The sequence below is a fragment of the Bombina bombina genome, chromosome 2 (genome assembly GCF_027579735.1).
Source record: "Bombina bombina isolate aBomBom1 chromosome 2, aBomBom1.pri, whole genome shotgun sequence".
Classification (NCBI taxonomy): Eukaryota; Metazoa; Chordata; class Amphibia; order Anura; family Bombinatoridae; genus Bombina; species Bombina bombina.
This window is the reverse complement of record NC_069500.1, coordinates 798,672,883-798,693,066: the sequence shown is the minus strand read 5'-3', so window position 1 is coordinate 798,693,066 and position 20,184 is coordinate 798,672,883. Positions and strand designations below refer to the sequence as shown.

Genomic DNA, 20,184 nt, shown 5'->3' with positions numbered 1-20,184 from the left:
GGGATATATTTCCCGTCACTAGGAGGCAGCCAAGAACCCACACAAGAGCTTGACTGTGAAATAATAGCAGTCATATATATACACATCATCATATGAATTAATTTTTATTGTATATAATATATGCTTGATTTGTTATTAAAATTTTGCATACCTTAAAAATCTTGAATTTGATTTTTAGGTATAACTGTGATCTTTTTGTGATATTTTTAGGGTACTCCTGGCCTAGTGCGCTCTATTTTCCCCTTTTCCTTTTTTATTTGGAGTATACCTTGCTATTTGTCTATGCTCATATTGATTCTCAAATAATGATACCACGGTGCACTACGTCACTGTTTTTCCTTTTCCCGCCCTCTGTTTCGCCTTTTCACTTTGTACCCAGTGGCCATGTATGGCATATAGAGATGTCCCGAATAGTTAGCCGGCAAATAGTTCCCAGCGAACATAGCTTGTTCGCGTTCGCCACGGCGGGCGAACATATGCGATGTTCGGTCCGCCCCCTATTCGTCATCATTGAGTAAACTTTGACCCTGTACCTCACAGTCAGCAGACACATTCCAGCCAATCAGCAGCAGACCCTCCCTCCCAGACCCTCCCACCTCCTGGACAGCATCCATTTTAGATTCATTCGGAAGCTGCATTCTTAGTGAGAGGAGGGACAGTGTAGCTGCTGCTGATTTAATAGGGAAATCGATAGCTAGGCTAGTGTTTTCAGGGTCCACTACAGTCCTGAAGGACTCATCTGATCTCTGCTGTAAGGACAGCACCCCAAACAGCCCTTTTTAGGGCTAGAACATCAGTCTGCTTTTTTTTTCTTTCCCTGTGTTATCTAATTGCAGTTGCCTGCCTGCCAGCGTGTGTGTCAGGCTCACAGCGTATACTGTGCCCACTTGCCCAGTGCCACCACTCATATCTGGTGTAGCAGTAGTGTACGTTTAAAAAAAACAACACTTTTTTGACTGTGAAATAATAGCAGTCAGTTTCCTTCACACGTGTGCATTTCAGGGCCTGCCAGGGGACAGTGTCACACCAGTGCAACTCATATCTGGTGTAACAGTAGTGTACATTAAAAAAAAAACTAGAAATTTGACTGTGAAATAATAGCAGTCAGTTTCCTTCACTCGTGTGCGTTTCAGGGCCTGCCAGGGCACAGTGTCACACCAGTGCAACTCATATCTGGTGTAACAGTAGTGTACATTAAAAAAAAAAAAAACTAGAAATTTGACTGTGAAACAATAGCAGTCAGTTTCCTTCATGCGTGTGCGTTTCAGGGCCTGCCAGGGCACAGTGTCACACCAGTGCAACTCATATCTGGTGTAACAGTAGTGTACATTTAAAAAAAAATACAATTTTGACTGTAACAGATTGAATAGCAGTTAGTTGTCTGCAAGCGTGTGTGTCAGGCCTACAGCGTCTACTCTGCCAACTTCTGCCAGTGCACAGTGCCACTCATATCTGTTGTCACAGTAGCTTGCACGCATAGTACCACTAATCGAAAAATAAATGACAGGCAGAGGCAGGCCACCCCGCAGGGGCCGTCGTGGTCATGGTGCTGTGATTCCCTTTGGCCCTAGAATAATGCCCAGTGTTCAGAGGCCACGTACCCTGAACTCAAAAAGTTCTGAGGACATAGTTGACTGGCTAACACAGGACACCCAATCTTCTACAGCTTCCGCTCGGAACCTTGATGCACCATCCTCCTCCAGCTTAGCTTCGGGCACTTCTCAAGTTACCACTCGCCCGCCTGCCACCACCACCAACACTAGCACCACAGCTGCTTCACTTGATCTGTCAGAGGAGTTATTTACACATCAGTTGGAAGAAATGAGTGATGCGCAACCATTATTGCCAGAGGATGTAGATAACAGGGATATGTCTCAGTCAGTCAGCATTACACACATGGACGTACGGTGTGATGATGTTGTACCCGCTGCTGCTTCCTTTGCTGAGTTGTCAGATACAAGTGAAGCGGTTGATGATGACGATCCATCCGTTGATGTCACGTGGGTGCCCGCTAGAAGAGAAGAAGAACAGGGGGAAAGTTCAGATGGGGAGACAGAGAGGAGGAGGAGACGAGTTGGAAGCAGGGGGAGGTCGTCGCAAGGAGCTAGTGGCACAGTCAGACAGCATGCATCGGCACCTGGGGTCAGCCAGACAGCATGCCAATCAACGCATGCTGTTGCCACCACCAGAATGCCGTCATTGCAGAGCTCAGCAGTGTGGCATTTTTTTTGTGTGTCTGCCTCTGACAACAGCGATGCCATTTGCAACCTGTGCCAAAAGAAACTGAGTTGTGGGAAGTCCAACACCCACCTAGGTACAACTGCTTTGCGAAGGCACATGATCGAACATCACAAACGCCTATGGGATCAACACATGAGTACAAGCAGCACACAAACTCAAAGCCGCCATCCTCCTCCTGGTCCAGCATCTAAAGCCACGTCAACCACTGCTGTCCTCCTTGCCCCCTCTCAACCATCCGCCACTCCGTCTCTCACCTTGAGCAGTTCCTGCTCATCTGCCCACAGTCAGGTGTCTGTCAAGGACATGTTTGAGCGTAAGAAGCCACAAAGTCACCCCCTTGCCCGGCATCTGACAGCTGGCTTGTCTGAACTCTTAGCCCGCCAGCTTTTACCATACAAGCTGGTGGAGTCTGAGGCGTTCCAAAATTTTTTAGCTATTGGGACACCGCAGTGGAAGGTACCAGGCCGAAATTTCTTTGCACAAAAGGCAATCCACAACCTGTACTCGATTGTGAAAAAGGAAGTAATGGCATGTCTGGCACACAGTGTTGGGGTAAGGGTCCATCTGACCACTGATACCTGGTCTGCAAAGCATGGTCAGGGCAGGTATATCACCTACACTGCGCATTGGGTAAACCTGCTGACGGCTGCCAAGCATGGAATGTGTGGCTCTGCAGAGGAGATGGTGACACCGCCATGACTTGCAGGCAGGCCTGCTGCCACTTCCTCTACTCCTCCTACTCCATCCTCTTCCATAACCTCCTCGGCTGAGTCCTCTTCTGCTGCTGCGTCTTGCTCCACATCAACGGCACACCCCCAGCTCCCCAGGTACTATTCCACATCCCGGATACGGCAGTGTCACGCCATCTTGGGGTTGACTTGCCTGAAAGCAGAGAGTCACACCAGACCAGCACTCCTGTCTGCCCTGAACGGACAGGTGGATCAGTGGCTGACTCCGCACCAACTGGAGATCGGCAAAGTGGTTTGTGACAATGGAAGAAATTTGTTGGCGGCATTGAATTTGGGCAAGTTGACACATGTGCCGTGCATGGCACATGTGTGTAATCTGATCTTACAACGCTTTGTACATAAGTACCCAGGCTTACAGGACATCTTGAAGCAGGCCAGGAAGGTGTGTGGCCATTTCAGGCATTTCTACACGGCCATGGCGAACTTTTCAGATATCCAAGGGTGAAACAACATGCCAGTGAGGCGCTTGATTTGCGACAGCCCGACATGTTGGAATTCAACACTCTTAATGTTCGACCGCCTGCTCCAACAAGAAAAAGCCGTTAACGACTATTTGTATGACCGGGGTGCTAGGACAGCCTCTGCGGAGCTGGGATTTTTTTTGCCACATTACTGGACGCTCATGCGCAATGCCTGTAGGCTCATGCATCCTTTTGAGGAGGTGACAAACCTAGTCAGTCGCACTGAAGGCACTATCAGCGACATCATACCATTTGTTTTCTTCCTGGAGTGTGCCCTGCGAAGAGTGCTGGATCAGGCCGTAGATGAGCGTGAAGGGGAAGAGTTGTGGTCACCATCACCACCAGAAACAGCCTTATCAGCATCGCTTGCTGGACCTACGGCAACACTGGAAGAGGATTGTGAGTAAGAGGAGTCAGAGGAGGAATGTGGCTTTGAGGAGGAGGAGGAAGACCAAGCATCTTTTTCCATCTCCCGGTTCCTAAAATCCATGCCATATACATGTCCCCAGATAGGGGACGTAACAGGGATTAAACTGATAAGAATAGAACTACTTAACACACCACTCCTATCTGGTGGCACATTAGATTGCACCGCAGTGCCCCAAATTTGAAGTAGGAGGACCGACCAAGCATCTTTTTCCATCTCCCGGTTCCTAAAATCCATGCCATATACACGTCCCCTGATAGGGGACGTAACAGGGATTAAACTGATAGGAATAGTACTACTTAACACACCTTATAATAATGCAGAGAGAGGCAACACAGAGAGAGGAGTCTGAAGAAGAGGAGTCAGAGGAGGAAGGTGGCTTTGAGGAGGTGGAAGACCAAACACAGCAGGTGTCCCAAGGGGCTTGTTGTCACCTTTCGGGGACCCTTGGTGTTGTACGTGGCTGGGTGGAGGAAGAGTCCTTCAATGACATCAGTGAGGACAAGGAACGGGACATGGCTAGCTTGGTATCCAACCTTGTTCAAATGGGGAGTTTGCGGTTGTGCAAATGGACTGTTTGCGGTGTGTTAAACGGGGAGTTTGGTCTGTCACTGTGAAGCGGGCGTAACCCTTACACTACCTGATCGATACAACATCATACCTGATGTTTTAAAGCACGTTATTCCAAACAATTTAGGAATGTTAGGTGATTTATGCCCTTTATGGATTAAAACCAGACTCTGCATCAACTATGTAATTTTCCATGGGAGTTTTGCCATGGATTCCCCTCCGGCATCCCACAGTCTAGGTGTTAGTCCCCTTGAAACAACTTTTCCATCACTATTGTGGCCAGAAAGAGTCCCTGTGGGTTTTGAAACTCGCCTGCCTATTGAAGTCTATGGCGGTTCGCACGGTTTGCCCGTTCGTGAACATTTGCGGAAATTCGCGTTTGCCGTTCGCGAACGGAAAATTTTATGTTCGCGACATCACTAAATTGGCACACAATCTGTTTGTTAATGTTGGATGTGCAGGGGGTAAATTCATAGCACTTCAACCTGTTTGTCATCCTCTCTGTCAGTGAAAAGTTTTATTACAACTGCCAGTACTTAGTGCAGCAGATACAGTTTATCCATTGCCAACCAGACAATATCACGGTGGTGGCCTACATAAATCATCAAGGGGGGTACCTGCTGTCCACTGGCTATGCAGGAAGAGTCCAAAATTCTGTCTTGGGCAGAGAGGAATCAATGTTCCCTGTCAGCAGTTCACATTCCAGAAGTGAACAATTGGGAAGCAGATCAGTCAGCCCCTCCAGGAGAGTGGTCTCTCCATCAGGACATCTTTGATCAATTAATAATCAAATGGGGTCTACCAGACATAGATCTGATGACCTCCCATTTTACACACAATCTTCCAATGCATTGTGCAAGATCAAGAACTACAAAGGCTCAAATGATAGACTCCTTGTCGTGGCCATGGATTATTTATCTAGGGTACCTTTTTTTCTTTCATTAGTACAACTTTCAAGAGTAATTGCTCTAATCAAACAGGAGCCAGCGTGATTGCTCTAGCCTGGCCCCACAGAACATGGTATGTGGATCTGGGGCAGATGTCCTCTTCTCTTCCATGGCTTATTCCTCTAAGACAATATCTTTTGTCTTAAGGGTCTTTTTTCCATCAGGAAAAAGTGTAATGGCGTGGGTGTTGAACGCCTGGTTTTAAAACATAGACGGCTAGATTTGGAGTTTGGCGGTAAAAGGGCTGTTAACGCTCCGCGGGTTTTTTTCTGGCCGCACCATAAATTTAACTCTGGTATCGAGAGTTCAAACAAATGCTGCGTTAGGCTCCAAAAAAGGAGCGTAGAGCATATTTAGCGCAAATGCAACTCTCGATACCAGAGTTGCTTACGGACGCGGCCGGCCTCAAAAACGTGCTTGTGCACGATTCTCCCATAGGAAACAATGGGGCTGTTTGAGCTGAAAAAAAACCTAACACCTGCAAAAAAGCAGCGTTCAGCTCCTAACGCAGCCCCATTGTTTCCTATGGGGAAACACTTCCTACGTCTGCACCTAACACTCTAACATGTACCCCGAGTCTAAACACCCCTAGCCTTACACTTATTAACCCCTAATCTGCCGCCCCCGCTATCGCTGACCCCTGCATTACACTTTTAACCCCTAATCTGCCGCTCCGTAAACCGCCGCCACCTACGTTATCCCTATGTACCCCTAATCTGCTGCCCTAACATCGCCGACCCCTATGTTATATTTATTAACCCCTAATCTGCCCCCCACAACGTCGCCGACACCTACCTACACTTATTAACCCCTAATCTGCCGAGCGGACCTGAGCGCTACTATAATAAAGTTATTAACCCCTAATCCGCCTCACTAACCCTATCATAAATAGTATTAACCCCTAATCTGCCCTCCCTAACATCGCCGACACCTACCTTCAATTATTAACCCCTAATCTGCCGACCGGAGCTCACCGCTATTCTAATAAATGTATTAACCCCTAAAGCTAAGTCTAACCCTAACACTAACACCCCCCTAAGTTAAATATAATTTTTATCTAACGAAATAAATTAACTCTTATTAAATAAATGATTCCTATTTAAAGCTAAATACTTACCTGTAAAATAAATCCTAATATAGCTACAATATAAATTACATTTATATTATAGCTATTTTAGGATTAATATTTATTTTACAGGTAACTTTGTATTTATTTTAACCAGGTACAATAGCTATTAAATAGTTAAGAACTATTTAATAGTTACCTAGTTAAAATAATTACAAATTTACCTGTAAAATAAATCCTAACCTAAGATATAATTAAACCTAACACTACCCTATCAATAAAATAATTAAATAAACTACCTACAATTACCTACAATTAACCTAACACTACACTATCAATAAATAAATTAAACACAATTGCTACAAATAAATACAATTAAATAAACTATCTAAAGTACAAAAAATAAAAAAGAACTAAGTTACAGAAAATAAAAAAATATTTACAAACATAAGAAAAATATTACAACAATTTTAAACTAATTACACCTACTCTAAGCCCCCTAATAAAATAACAAAGACCCCCAAAATAAAAAATTCCCTACCCTATTCTAAAATACAAAAATTACAAGCTCTTTTACCTTACCAGCCCTGAACAGGGCCCTTTGCGGGGCATGCCCCAAGAATTTCAGCTCTTTTGCCTGTAAAAAAAAACATACAATACCCCCCCCCCAACATTACAACCCACCACCCACATACCCCTAATCTAACCCAAACCCCCTTAAATAAACCTAACACTAATCCCCTGAAGATCTTCCTACCTTGTCTTCACCATCCAGGTATCACCGATCCGTCCTGGCTCCAAGATCTTCATCCAACCCAAGCGGGGGTTGGCGATCCATAATCCGGTGCTCCAAAGTCTTCCTCCTATCCGGCAAGAAGAGGACATCCGGACCGGCAAACATCTTCTCCAAGCGGCATCTTCTATGTTCTTCCATCCGATGACGACCGGCTCCATCTTGAAGACCTCCAGCGCGGATCCATCCTCTTCTTCCGACGACTAGACGACGAATGACGGTTCCTTTAAGGGACGTCATCCAAGATGGCGTCCCTCGAATTCCGATTGGCTGATAGGATTCTATCAGCCAATCGGAATTAAGGTAGGAATTTTCTGATTGGCTGATGGAATCAGCCAATCAGAATCAAGTTCAATCCGATTGGCTGATCCAATCAGCCAATCAGATTGAGCTCGCATTCTATTGGCTGTTCCGATCAGCCAATAGAATGCGAGCTCAATCTGATTGGCTGATTGGATCAGCCAATCGGATTGAACTTGATTCTGATTGGCTGATTCCATCAGCCAATCAGAATATTCCTACCTTAATTCCGATTGGCTGATAGAATCCTATCAGCCAATCGGAATTCGAGGGACGCCATCTTGGATGACGTCCCTTAAAGGAACCGTCATTCGTCGTCTAGTCGTCGGAAGAAGAGGATGGATCCGCGCTGGAGGTCTTCAAGATGGAGCCGGTCGTCATCGGATGGAAGAACATAGAAGATGCCGCTTGGAGAAGATGTTTGCCGGTCCGGATGTCCTCTTCTTGCCGGATAGGAGGAAGACTTTGGAGCACCGGATTATGGATCGCCAACCCCCGCTTGGGTTGGATGAAGATCTTGGAGCCAGGACGGATCGGTGATACCTGGATGGTGAAGACAAGGTAGGAAGATCTTCAGGGGATTAGTGTTAGGTTTATTTAAGGGGGTTTGGGTTAGATTAGGGGTATGTGGGTGGTGGGTTGTAATGTTGGGGGGGGGGGTATTGTATGTTTTTTTTTACAGGCAAAAGAGCTGAAATTCTTGGGGCATGCCCCGCAAAGGGCCCTGTTCAGGGCTGGTAAGGTAAAAGAGCTTGTAATTTTTGTATTTTAGAATAGGGTAGGGAATTTTTTATTTTGGGGGTCTTTGTTATTTTATTAGGGGGCTTAGAGTAGGTGTAATTAGTTTAAAATTGTTGTAATATTTTTCTTATGTTTGTAAATATTTTTTTATTTTCTGTAACTTAGTTATTTTTTATTTTTTGTACTTTAGATAGTTTATTTAATTGTATTTATTTGTAGCAATTGTGTTTAATTTATTTATTGATAGTGTAGTGTTAGGTTAATTGTAGGTAATTGTAGGTAGTTTATTTAATTATTTTATTGATAGGGTAGTGTTAGGTTTAATTATATCTTAGGTTAGGATTTATTTTACAGGTAAATTTGTAATTATTTTAACTAGGTAACTATTAAATAGTTCTTAACTATTTAATAGCTATTGTACCTGGTTAAAATAAATACAAAGTTACCTGTAAAATAAATATTAATCCTAAAATATCTATAATATAAATGTAATTTATATTGTAGCTATATTAGGATTTATTTTACAGGTAAGTATTTAGCTTTAAATAGGAATCATTTATTTAATAAGAGTTAATTTATTTCGTTAGATAAAAATTATATTTAACTTAGGGGGGTGTTAGTGTTAGGGTTAGACTTAGCTTTAGGGGTTAATACATTTATTAGAATAGCGGTGAGCTCCGGTCGGCAGATTAGGGGTTAATAATTGAAGGTAGGTGTCGGCGATGTTAGGGAGGGCAGATTAGGGGTTAATACTATTTATGATAGGGTTAGTGAGGCAGATTAGGGGTTAATAACTTTATTATAGTAGCGCTCAGGTCCGCTCGGCAGATTAGGGGTTAATAAGTGTAGGTAGGTGTCGGCGACGTTGTGGGGGGCAGATTAGGGGTTAATAAATATAACATAGGGGTCGGCGATGTTAGGGGCAGCAGATTAGGGGTACATAGGGATAATGTAGGTGGCGGCGATTTGCGGTCGGAAGATTAGGGGTTAATTATTTTAAGTAGCTTGCGGCGACGTTGTGGGGGGCAAGTTAGGGGTTAATAAATATAATATAGGGGTCGGCGGGGTTAGGGGCAGCAGATTAGGGGTACATAAGTATAACGTAGGTGGCGGTCGGCAGATTAGGGGTTAAAAATTTTAATCGAGTGGCGGCGATGTGGGGGGACCTCGGTTTAGGGGTACATAGGTAGTTTATGGGTGTTAGTGTACTTTAGGGTACAGTAGTTAAGAGCTTTATGAACCGGCGTTAGCCAGAAAGCTCTTAACTCCTGCTATTTTCAGGCGGCTGGAATCTTGTCGTTAGAGCTCTAACGCTCACTGCAGAAACGTCTCTAAATACCAGCGTTAGAAAGATCCCATTGAAAAGATAGGCTACGCAAATGGCGTAGGGGGATCTGCGGTATGGAAAAGTCGCGGCTGTAAAGTGAGCGTTAGACCCTTTAATCACTGACTCCAAATACCAGCGGGCGGCCAAAACCAGCGTTAGGAGCCTCTAACGCTGGTTTTGACGGCTACCGCCGAACTCTAAATCTAGGCCAGAGTGTTCTCTGATTCAGTTATCTCTCTGATTCAAGCCTGAAAACCCATTCACAAAAAACAACAAAAAAAAAACAATCACAAAATTTGGAGGGCATACTTTGAATGGTGCTCTTCCAGAGTTTTTCTTGGTATTTCTTTCGGATTCCTAGAATTCTACAGTTTTTACAAGATGACCCTGACTTGATGTTCAGACTTTTGTCCATGCACTAGTAAACATTAGGCCAGTTGTGAAACAAACTCTTATACTGGAAAAGTTTTTCTTGTTAGCAATTTCCTCAGCTAGGAGAATTTCTGAGTTATCCAGATCCTGCTAATTTTAAAGAATGACTTTAGAAAGTTGCCTCCTAAACGTATGACAGCTCATTCTACAAAAGCAGTCACAATTTCCTGGATGATGCATCTTTAGAGCAGATTGCAAGGCTGCAACATGGTCTTCTCTGCATACCGTTTCAAAATGTTACAGTTTGATGTTTTTGCTTTTTTGCAAGCAGATTTTGGCAGGAAAGTCCTTAAGGCCACAGTATCTGATAAATAGGAACTGCCTGGAAATTGTTCCACCCTTTCTGTAACATGGACTATCTGCTTGGGTATTAATCCCAACTGTTATAGAGCCCTATGGACTATCATCATTATACAAAAGAAAACATAATTTATGCTTACCTGATAAATTATTTTCTTTCAGAATGATGATAGTCCATAGGCCCCACCTGTTTCAATTTTTTAGGTGACAGTTCTAATATGCACCTCTATAGAACCTGCTTTGTCTTTCCTACCTATCTGTTTCCTATTCTCTGCTTGGCTATTCGTTGATTTGAGGAGGGATGGGAAGTGGGAGGAAATTTAAGCTCTTTTGTGGGTTCTTGGTCTCCTCCTAGTGGCGGGAAATATATCCCATATGTTATGGAGCCCTATTTTTACTTCCATTTTCCTTGCCCCCTGTATTATGTGACCACATTATGCATATATACTGTGAATTCTTGCACATGCTAAGTAGAAGCTGGTTTCTCGGACAGTACATACAAAAAATTGTGCCCATTTTGATAGTGTATTTTTTTTTTTCAAAATTGTATGCTTTATCTGAATCATAAAAGTTTAAATTTGACTTTAGTTTTCCTTTAACTAAATTCCCAGTGTCCTCTTACTGGGTTTTATAACTTGGTTAAATGATTTAGTTATACCACACAACTATAAATAAATAAACACATGACTCTTTAACTTACAAAGCCCAGTCGACTGCAACAATCAACGTGATGTCATCTGTAGGGAGACCGACAGATGTCAAAACAATAACCATAGTTACCAGCCCAGATTGGGGTATGCCTGCTGCACCAATGCTTGCTGCTGTTGCAGTTATACTGTAAAGAAAAACAAAATAAGTATTGCTGTAGTTCAATATCCAAAATTGTATTTGTAATGTTTACGCTAAAGAAATGAATTCTTCAAATGCAAATAAACAGGCATATTCAACCAGTTTAAACAACACACATTTAACTAGATATTCTGAAAGTGGATATATATATAGTTGTGGTGCAAACTATGGCCTAGATTTAGAGTTGGGCGGTAGCCGTCAAAACCAGCATTAGAAGCTCCTAACGCTGGTTTTGGGCTACCGCCGGTATTTAGAGTCAGTCATTAAAGGGTCTAACGCTCACTTTCCAGCCGCGACTTTTCCATACCGCAGATCCCCTTACGTCAATTGCTTATCCTATCTTTTCAATGGGATCTTTCTAACGCCGGTATTTAGAGTTGTGTCTGAAGTGAGCGTTAGAATTCTAACGACAAAACTCCAGCCGCAGAAAAAAGTCAGTAGTTAAGAGCTTTATGGGCTAACGCTGGTTTATAAAGCTCTTAACTACTGTGCTCTAAAGTACACTAACACCCATACACTACCTATGTACCCCTAAACCGAGGTCCCTCCACATCGCCGCCACTCGATTAAATTTTTTTAACACCTAATCTGCCGACCGCCACCTACGTTATACTTATGTACCCCTAATCTGCTGCCTCTAACACTGCCGACCCCTATATTATATTTATTAACCCCTAACCTGCCCCCCACAACGTCGCCACCAGCTACCTACAATAATTAACCCCTAATCTGCCGCTCCGTAAAACGCCGCTACCTACATTATCCCTATGTACCCCTAATCTGCTGCCCCTAACACCGCCGACCCCTATATTATATTTATTAACCCCTAATCTGCCCCCTCAACGTCGCCTCCACCTGCCTACACTTATTAACCCCTAATCTGCCGAGCGGACCGCACCGCTACTATAATAAAGTTATTAACCCCTAATCCGCCTCACTCCCGCCTCAATAACCCTATAATAAATAGTATTAACCCCTAATCTGCCCTCCCTAACATCCCCGACACCTAACTTCAATTATTAACCCCTAATCTGCCGACCGAATCTCGCCGCTACTGTAATATATGGATTAACCCCTAAAGCTAAATCTAACCCTAACCCTAACACCCCCCTAAGTTAAATATAATTTAAATCTAACGAAATAAATTAACTCTTATTAAATAAATTATTCCTATTTAAAGCTAAATACTTACCTGTAAAATAAACCCTAATATAGCTACAATATAAATTATAATTATATTATAGCTATTTTAGGATTTATATTTATTTTACAGGTAACTTTGTATTTATTTTAACCAGGTACAATAGCTATTAAATAGTTAAGAACTATTTAATAGCTAAAATAGTTAAAATAATTACAAAATTACCTGTAAAATAAATCCAAACCTAAGTTACAATTAAACCTAACACTACACTATCAATAAATAAATTAAATAAAATACCTACAATTATCTACAATTAAACCTAACACTACACTATCAATACATTCATTAAATACAATACCTACAAATAACTACAATTAAATAAACTAACTAAAGTACAAAAAATAAAAAAGAACTAAGTTACAAAAAATAATAAAATATTTACAAACATTAGAAAAATATTACAACAATTTTAAACTAATTACACCTACTCTAAGCCCCCTAATAAAATAACAAAGACCCCCAAAATAAAAAAATGCCCTACCCTATTCTAAATTAAAAAAGTTCAAAGCTCTTTTACCTTACCAGCCCTGAAAAGGGCCCTTTGCGGGGCATGCCCCAAAGAATTCAGCTCTTTTGCCTGTAAAAAAACACATCCTGCGGCTGAAGAGGTCCAGAAGAGGCTCCAAAGTCTTCATCCTATCCGGGAAGAAGAGGCGATCCAGACCGGCAACCATCTTGATCCAAGCGGCATCTTCTATCTTCATCCGATGAGGAACGGCTCCATCGTGAAGACCTCCAGCGCGGATCAATCTTCTTCATCCTATACGATCAGCCAATCAGATTGAGCTCGCATTCTATTGGCTGATCGGAACAGCCAATAGAATGCGAGCTCAATCTGATTGGCTGATCGGATCAGCCAATCGGATTGAACTTGATTCTGATTGGCTGATTCCATCAGCCAATCAGAATTTTCCTACCTTAATTTCGATTGGCTGATAGAATCCTATCAGCCAATCGGAATTCGAGGGACGCCATCTTGGATGACGTCCCTTAAAGGAACCGTCATTCTTCAGTTGGACGTCGTCGGAAGAAGATTGATCCTCGCTGGAGGTCTTCACGATGGGGCCGTTCCTCATCGGATGAAGATAGAAGATGCCGCTTGGATCAAGATGGTTGCCGGTCTGGATCGCCTCTTCTTCCCGGATAGGATGAAGACTTTGGAGCCTCTTCTGGACCTCTTCAGCCGCAGGATTATGGATCGCCAGCCCCCGCTTGGGTTGGATGAAGATTTTGGAGCTAGGAATGATCAGTGATACCCGGCGAGGTGAAGATAAGGTAGGAAGATCTTCAGGGGCTTAGTGTTAGGTTTATTTAAGGGGGGTTTGGGTTAGATTAGGGGTATGTTGGTGGTGGGTTGTAATGTTGGGGGGGGTATTGTATGTGTTTTTTTTACAGGCAAAAGAGCTGAATTTTTTGGGGCATGCCCCGCAAAGGGCCCTTTTCAGGGCTGGTAAGGTAAAAGAGCTTTGAACTTTTTAATTTAGAATAGGGTAGGGCATTTTTTTATTTTGGGGGTCTTTGTTATTTTATTAGGGGGCTTAGAGTAGGTGTAATTAGTTTAACATTGTTGTAATATTTTTCTAATGTTTGTAAATATTTTATTATTTTTTGTAACTTAGTTCTTTTTTATTTTTTGTACTTTAGTTAGTTTATTTAATTGTAGTTATTTGTAGGTATTGTATTTAATTAATGTATTGATAGTGTAGTGTGAGGTTTAATTGTAGATAATTGTAGGTAGTTTATTTAATTTATTTATTGATACTGTAGTGTTAGGTTTAATTGTAACTTAGGTTAGGATTTATTTTACAGGTAATTTTGTAATTATTTTAACTATTTTAGCTATTAAATAGTTCTTAACTATTTAATAGCTATTGTACCTGGTTAAAATAAATACAAAGTTACCTGTAAAATAAATATAAATCCTAAAATAGCTATAATATAATTATAATTTATATTGTAGCTATATTAGGGTTTATTTTACAGGTAAGTATTTAGCTTTAAATAGGAATAATTTATTTAATAAGAGTTAATTTATTTAGTTAGATTTAAATTATATTTAATTTAGGGGGGTGTTAGGGTTAAAGTTAGACTTAGCTTTAGGGGTTAATAAATTTATTAGAGTAGCGGTGAGCTCCTTTCGGCAGATTAGGGGTTAATACTATTTATTATAGGGTTATTGAGGTGGGAGTGAGGCGGATTAGGGGTTAATACATTTATTATAGTAGCTCTCAGGTCCGGTCGGCAGATTAGGGGTTAATAAGTGTAGTTAGGTGGAGGCGACGTTGGGGGCAGCAGATTATGGGTTAATAAATATAATATAGGGGTCGGCGATGTTAGGGCAGCAGATTAGGGGTACATAGCTATAATGTAGGTGGCGGTGGTGTACGGAGCGGCAGATTAGGGGTTAATAATAATATGCAGGGGTCAGCGATAGCGGGGTCGGCAGAATAGGGGTTAATAAGTGTAAGGTTAGGGGTGTTTGGACTCGGGGTACATGTTAGAGTGTTAGGTGCAGACGTAGGAAGTGTTTCCCCTAGAAAACAATGGGGCTGCGTTAGGAGCTGAACGCGGCTTTTTTGCAGGTGTTAGGCTTTTTTTCAGCTCAAACAGCCCCATTGTTTTCTATGGGGATATCGTGCACGAGCATGTTTTTTAAGCTGGCCGCTTCCGTAAGCACCGCTGGTATCTAGAGTTGCAGTTGCGTTAAATTATGCTCTACGCTCCCTTTTTGGAGCCTAACGCACTGAAAACCCAGCCATTCTGTGAACTCTAAATACCAGCGGTATTTAAAAGCTACGGGGAAAAAAAGCACGCGTAGCTAACGCACCCCTTTGGCCGCAGAACTCTAAATCTAGGCGTATGATAATATATATATTTTTTTTAACCTTTAGTTGTATACTTATGTTGAAATATTTTTTATTGGTTTATAACAAAGCAAAAAACAAAACAATAAACTTCAATTCAACTCATGGGTGTCAACAGTACAACTTAGTATTACAAGGTACAGAGATTCCATGGCTATGTATCTACCTTCATCTAGCGATTATCATTTGAGATCTCCTAGTAGCAATCAAGTTGTATCTATCTCAGCCCCCCCACCGTTATGGCTGAGCTAATTTGTAGATACATAAACCAATGTAACTGCTCTGGCTGCAATTGGTCTCTAATAGAGTTAAACGTACGCATCTTGGAGCCCGTAAGAAAGTCAGCTACCCTGTATAACCCCTTGTTCACCCATTTGTCCATTTTTCTTCTTAGATCTTTTGGTAACAAAAACTTGACCGGTCTTAATATCGTTTCCGCACCGCTCAAATTTAATTTTTTTGTGATTCCCTCCCATAGTCTTACTGCCTCTAAAGTTATCGGTGATCTATATTCCCTTGTTTTTTTACCACTTTCCAGATCCCAGAGAATATCCGCCGCCCTTGGACAGCCCGCCAAATTAGCTTCTACTTGTGGCCATATCAATTCGTTATGTTGTTTACCTAAAATAACTGTTTGCGCCAATCTGGAGGCCTGATAATATTCAACCAAATTGGGAACCCCCACTCCCCCTACCTGTCTGTGTGAATTGAGCAATTGGGAAGCAATTCGAGGCCTACCATTTCCTCTCAAAAATTTCAATATGTCGTTCTGTAAAGTCAATAAGTCTGGTAAAGGTACATTAATTGGTATAGCCCTAAATAAGTACATTAGCCTCGGAAGCACATTCATCTTGATGGACGTCAGTTTCCCGTACCATGAAAAATTACATTTACTCCACCTCCGCAGGTCGTTTCTTATAGCATTATAGACAGGGGTATAGTTTATTTTATATAAATCAGCCAAATTATCTCCTATCTTAATCCCTAAATACGTGAGGTAATTTTTTGTCCATGAGAAAGAAAAATTTAGTTCTATTGCTTTCTTGGTATGCGTAGGAAGATTGATAGCCAATGCCTCGCATTTATCGGAGTTTAACTTGTATCCCGAAATCTCAGAGAACTCTTCTAATACTTTATATAAAAATGGCAGCGAACTCATAGGTCTAGTGATTGTCAGTAGGACATCATCTGCAAATAACATAACTTTATATTCATCTGCACCTATCTGCACTCCCGTGATTTCTTTTATGTTTCTAATACTTGCAGCTAATGGCTCGATACATATAGCAAAAATCAATGGCGACAACGGACAGGCTTGTCTTGTCCCGTTTCTAATATTTATGTGCCTAGATAAATACCCCGCTGCTCCCACCACTGCCGTGGGGTTCGAATAAATACTCTCTAACGCCTGTATGAATGCCCCTTTAAATTCCATGGTCGCCAAAACTCGAAACATGAACTTCCAGTCCACCCTGTCGAACGCTTTTTCTGCGTCTAGCGACAGGAGTAGAGCTGGAGTTTCTTTTGTTTTCAAAAAATCTAACAAAGTTATTGTTCTTCTGATATTGTCTGGGGCTTCCCTGTCTTGAACAAATCCCACTTGATCTTGGTGGATCAATGAGGGCAAGATCTTTTTCAATCTATTAGCTATTACTTTGGTAAAGATTTTGATGTCGTGATTAATTAGGGATATAGGCCTATAATTTTGACACAACTTTGCATTTTTCCCATCTTTAGGAATTACAATTATTTTTGCTTGAAGCATTTCCCTAGGGACCTCCCTACCCTCCATAATTCCATTACATAAGTTAGTTAGATGAGGGGACAGTTCCTTCCTAAATACTTTATACTATTCGCCTATAAATCCATCAGGGCCTGCCGCTTTACCCGCTTTTAGGTCTTTGATCACCCCTAACACCTCCCCCACCGAAATTTTAGAATTAAGGAGTTCCATATCTTCTTCCGTTATATTCCTGAGGTTGGCTCTATCTAAAAACTTAATTATCTGGGAGTCAATATTTCCTTCCTTAACTTTATTCCCATCATATAACTGTTCATAATATTGCGCAAAACTATCTGATATTTCCTGTGGGTTCGATGTCATCACCCCTCTATTGGTGACCAACTTGGGTATTGAGAAGAACTTATTTCTCTCCTTCAGTTTATGTGCTAAGTATCTGTCCGGTTTATTTGCAAAGACAAAATAATGAGCTTTTAATCGCAGGGCAGCCCTAACGGAGGCTTCATTTAATAGCAAGGCTAATTCTTTTCTTTTTAACTCCAAATTCTTATAAACCCTCACAGATAGCGTGCGCTGGTGTTCTTTCTCCAGTTGCTCAATCTCCCTTCCTAATGCGGTAGCTAAAGCCGTCGTTTGTTTATTTTTCCCTGCCTTCTCTTTTATCAGCAACCCCCGTATCACAGCTTTATGAGCTGCCCAAGTCACTACCGGATTGTCTACTGTACCCTCATTCAACGACCAGTATTCAGTCAGTGCTTTTTGAGTCCTGTTAAAGATCCCCGGATCTTTCAGTAAGGTCGGGTTATAAGTCCATGATCTGTGTCTGGAAAAGTGAATAAGCCCAGTAAGTTCCACTAGTATAATTGAATGATCTGACCAAACACTTGTGTGTGTCTGTGCATTGGCCAAATTCGGCACCAGGATCTGACTAACATATATATAGTCAAGTGTCGTGTAGGTCTTATGGGCTGGGGAATAATAAGTAAAGCTGTGCTCCGAATTGCCTAGGGCCTCCCAGGAGTCCACCAATCCCTGTTCTTCTAACGAGTGCCGAATCGACTTGACTACACTGTTGTGTCTATGTTGTTTATGTGAGATTTTCAATTTTTCTGAGCCCCCATACGAGGACATATTAACGTTAAAATCCCCTGCCACTATTAATCTAGTTTGTGACCATTGCGTGAGCATTATAGATAGCTTAGAAAAAAATATATTCTGAGATTCATTCGGTGCATACAGATTACATAATGTTACCTTCGTTCCCTGGATTGAACCCTGTACTATTACATATCGCCCCTCTTTATCTCTAATTACCTTGTCTAGTTCAAAATCTAGTGATCTGTGCAGTAAGATTGATACCCCCCTCTTTTTGGTTTCCGCTGTAGCGTGAAAGTGTACTGGAAAGTGATGCGACCAGAATTTGGGAATGTTTTGCTTTACAAAGTGCGTTTCTTGTAAAAAGATTATTTTAGCCTTCAATTTCAAATACTGTGTTATGGCAGTACGTCTTTTAACATCTGTATTGAGTCCTCTCACATTATGTGAGAGAAGTACAAAATTATTCGCCATGGTTACCCTGTCGTCCCCCTCCTCTCTTACCTTCCTCCTTTATCCTTATAAATATACCTAAAGTATGGTCATCACCTTGTGTTTCTTCAAATGTCTCTATTTTGACTCTACCTCTCATTTTTCTCACCCTGTTAGTCTCACCTTTGTTTTTAACCGGCACCCCCTGGTAACAAAAAATTCTACACCCCCTAATCCAAAACAAATAAACAATCATTATCATTGTTAAAACAACAAATTCCATAACCATTACCTAAACAGGCAGTGTAAATGTTCTTTAAACTATTTTCAATATAATAATTTTATATTAAATTAAATTGCTAGCAATAATTTTGGCAATAGGATCCACAGATATATTGTGACAACATATACAATTCTTTATAAGCATGTTTAACTATCTCAGAAGAGTCACCTTGAGAATTAACTAAGTGATTAATAACAACTGTTGATTTTGTAATATGAGCCTACAATAAGGTTACTAATATGTGTAATATCACATTTTTCATTAGTAGGTATGTCCAATCTTTCAGCAGGAGATCGTCCATATTGCTGCATATTTTCTTCCAAAAGTTCCAACCAAAATCAGCAAAAGAGCAACATAGCCATCGTTTATACCTTATAAACAAGTCAAGTGATTGATGGCTGCTACTGATTTTGACCTAAGCACACTTTAAAGGTATTAGTGCAACTTTTATAGCATTTTTCAGTAACTTACAAGTCCTATCTGTCAACGGGAGTCCATATAAATTGCTGAATTTTTATCGCAAAAAGTTCAAACAAAAACCAGCAGAAGAACAACATTACTTTCATTTATAACTTGCAAACACAAACATTACATTTTGAACAATCTAAACTTATACTCATCTGTCCGATGTTTCGAGCTGTCCTTGGTTTTCAAGTTCATGTCTTCCTGGGTATGGAAGAATCAAAATTTGTCCCAGAGGGTCGTGACCGATCCGGCCTCTTCTGGCCTTACAATCATCCATCCAACCTCCTTTTCTTTCTCATATTACCTACTAATACTTCATGTCTTCCTCTTTTTCTCCGGAACTTTAGCCCATTTTCTCTGGAAAAGCGGTCTGTCTTCGCTCCTTGTTGAAGAGTGCTGTGCAGGCAGGTCCGGCATTTCAAGTTTCAGTCTTCTACAAATGTCGGGGATTTCCTCCGGCTCTGTAATGGAGATCAATTTATTGTCCCATGTGATGTGTAAGGCAAAAGGGAAGCCCCATCTATATGGTATTTGGGCCTTTCTAAGCTGCAAAGTGAGGGGCCTGAGGGCACCCCTTCTCTGCAAAGTCCTGAGACATAAGTCCTGAAAGAATTGCACTACATTTCCCTGATGTTTAAATGTAGGATTCCTCCTAGCTGCAGCCAGGATCTCCTCTTTTTCCTGGTATTTTAACATCTTGACGATAATGTCGCGTGGCGGATCATCTCCTTTAGGCTTAGGTCTAAGCGCTCTGTGAGCTCTTTCCATTTGGAAATTGTTTTCTTCATTGCTCGTTATGCCACGAAACAAACTAAGTAAATATGAGTTTAAATCTTTAGGAGTTACTGATTCTGGAACCCCTTTCAGCCGAATATTACATCGGCGACTTCTGTTCTC

General features: G+C 41.5%; 1 protein-coding gene across 1 annotated transcript in view; it reads right to left on the bottom strand.

Moving 5' to 3' along the window:
• The window catches only part of LOC128647289 (uncharacterized), a 340,270-nt gene that overhangs the window by 88,805 nt on the left and 231,281 nt on the right, over positions 1-20,184 (bottom strand). The window contains exon 10 of the mRNA XM_053700082.1: positions 11,055-11,189. Within this exon, the coding sequence (XP_053556057.1) occupies positions 11,055-11,189 (135 nt within the window). The remainder of the gene's footprint in view (positions 1-11,054; positions 11,190-20,184) is intronic.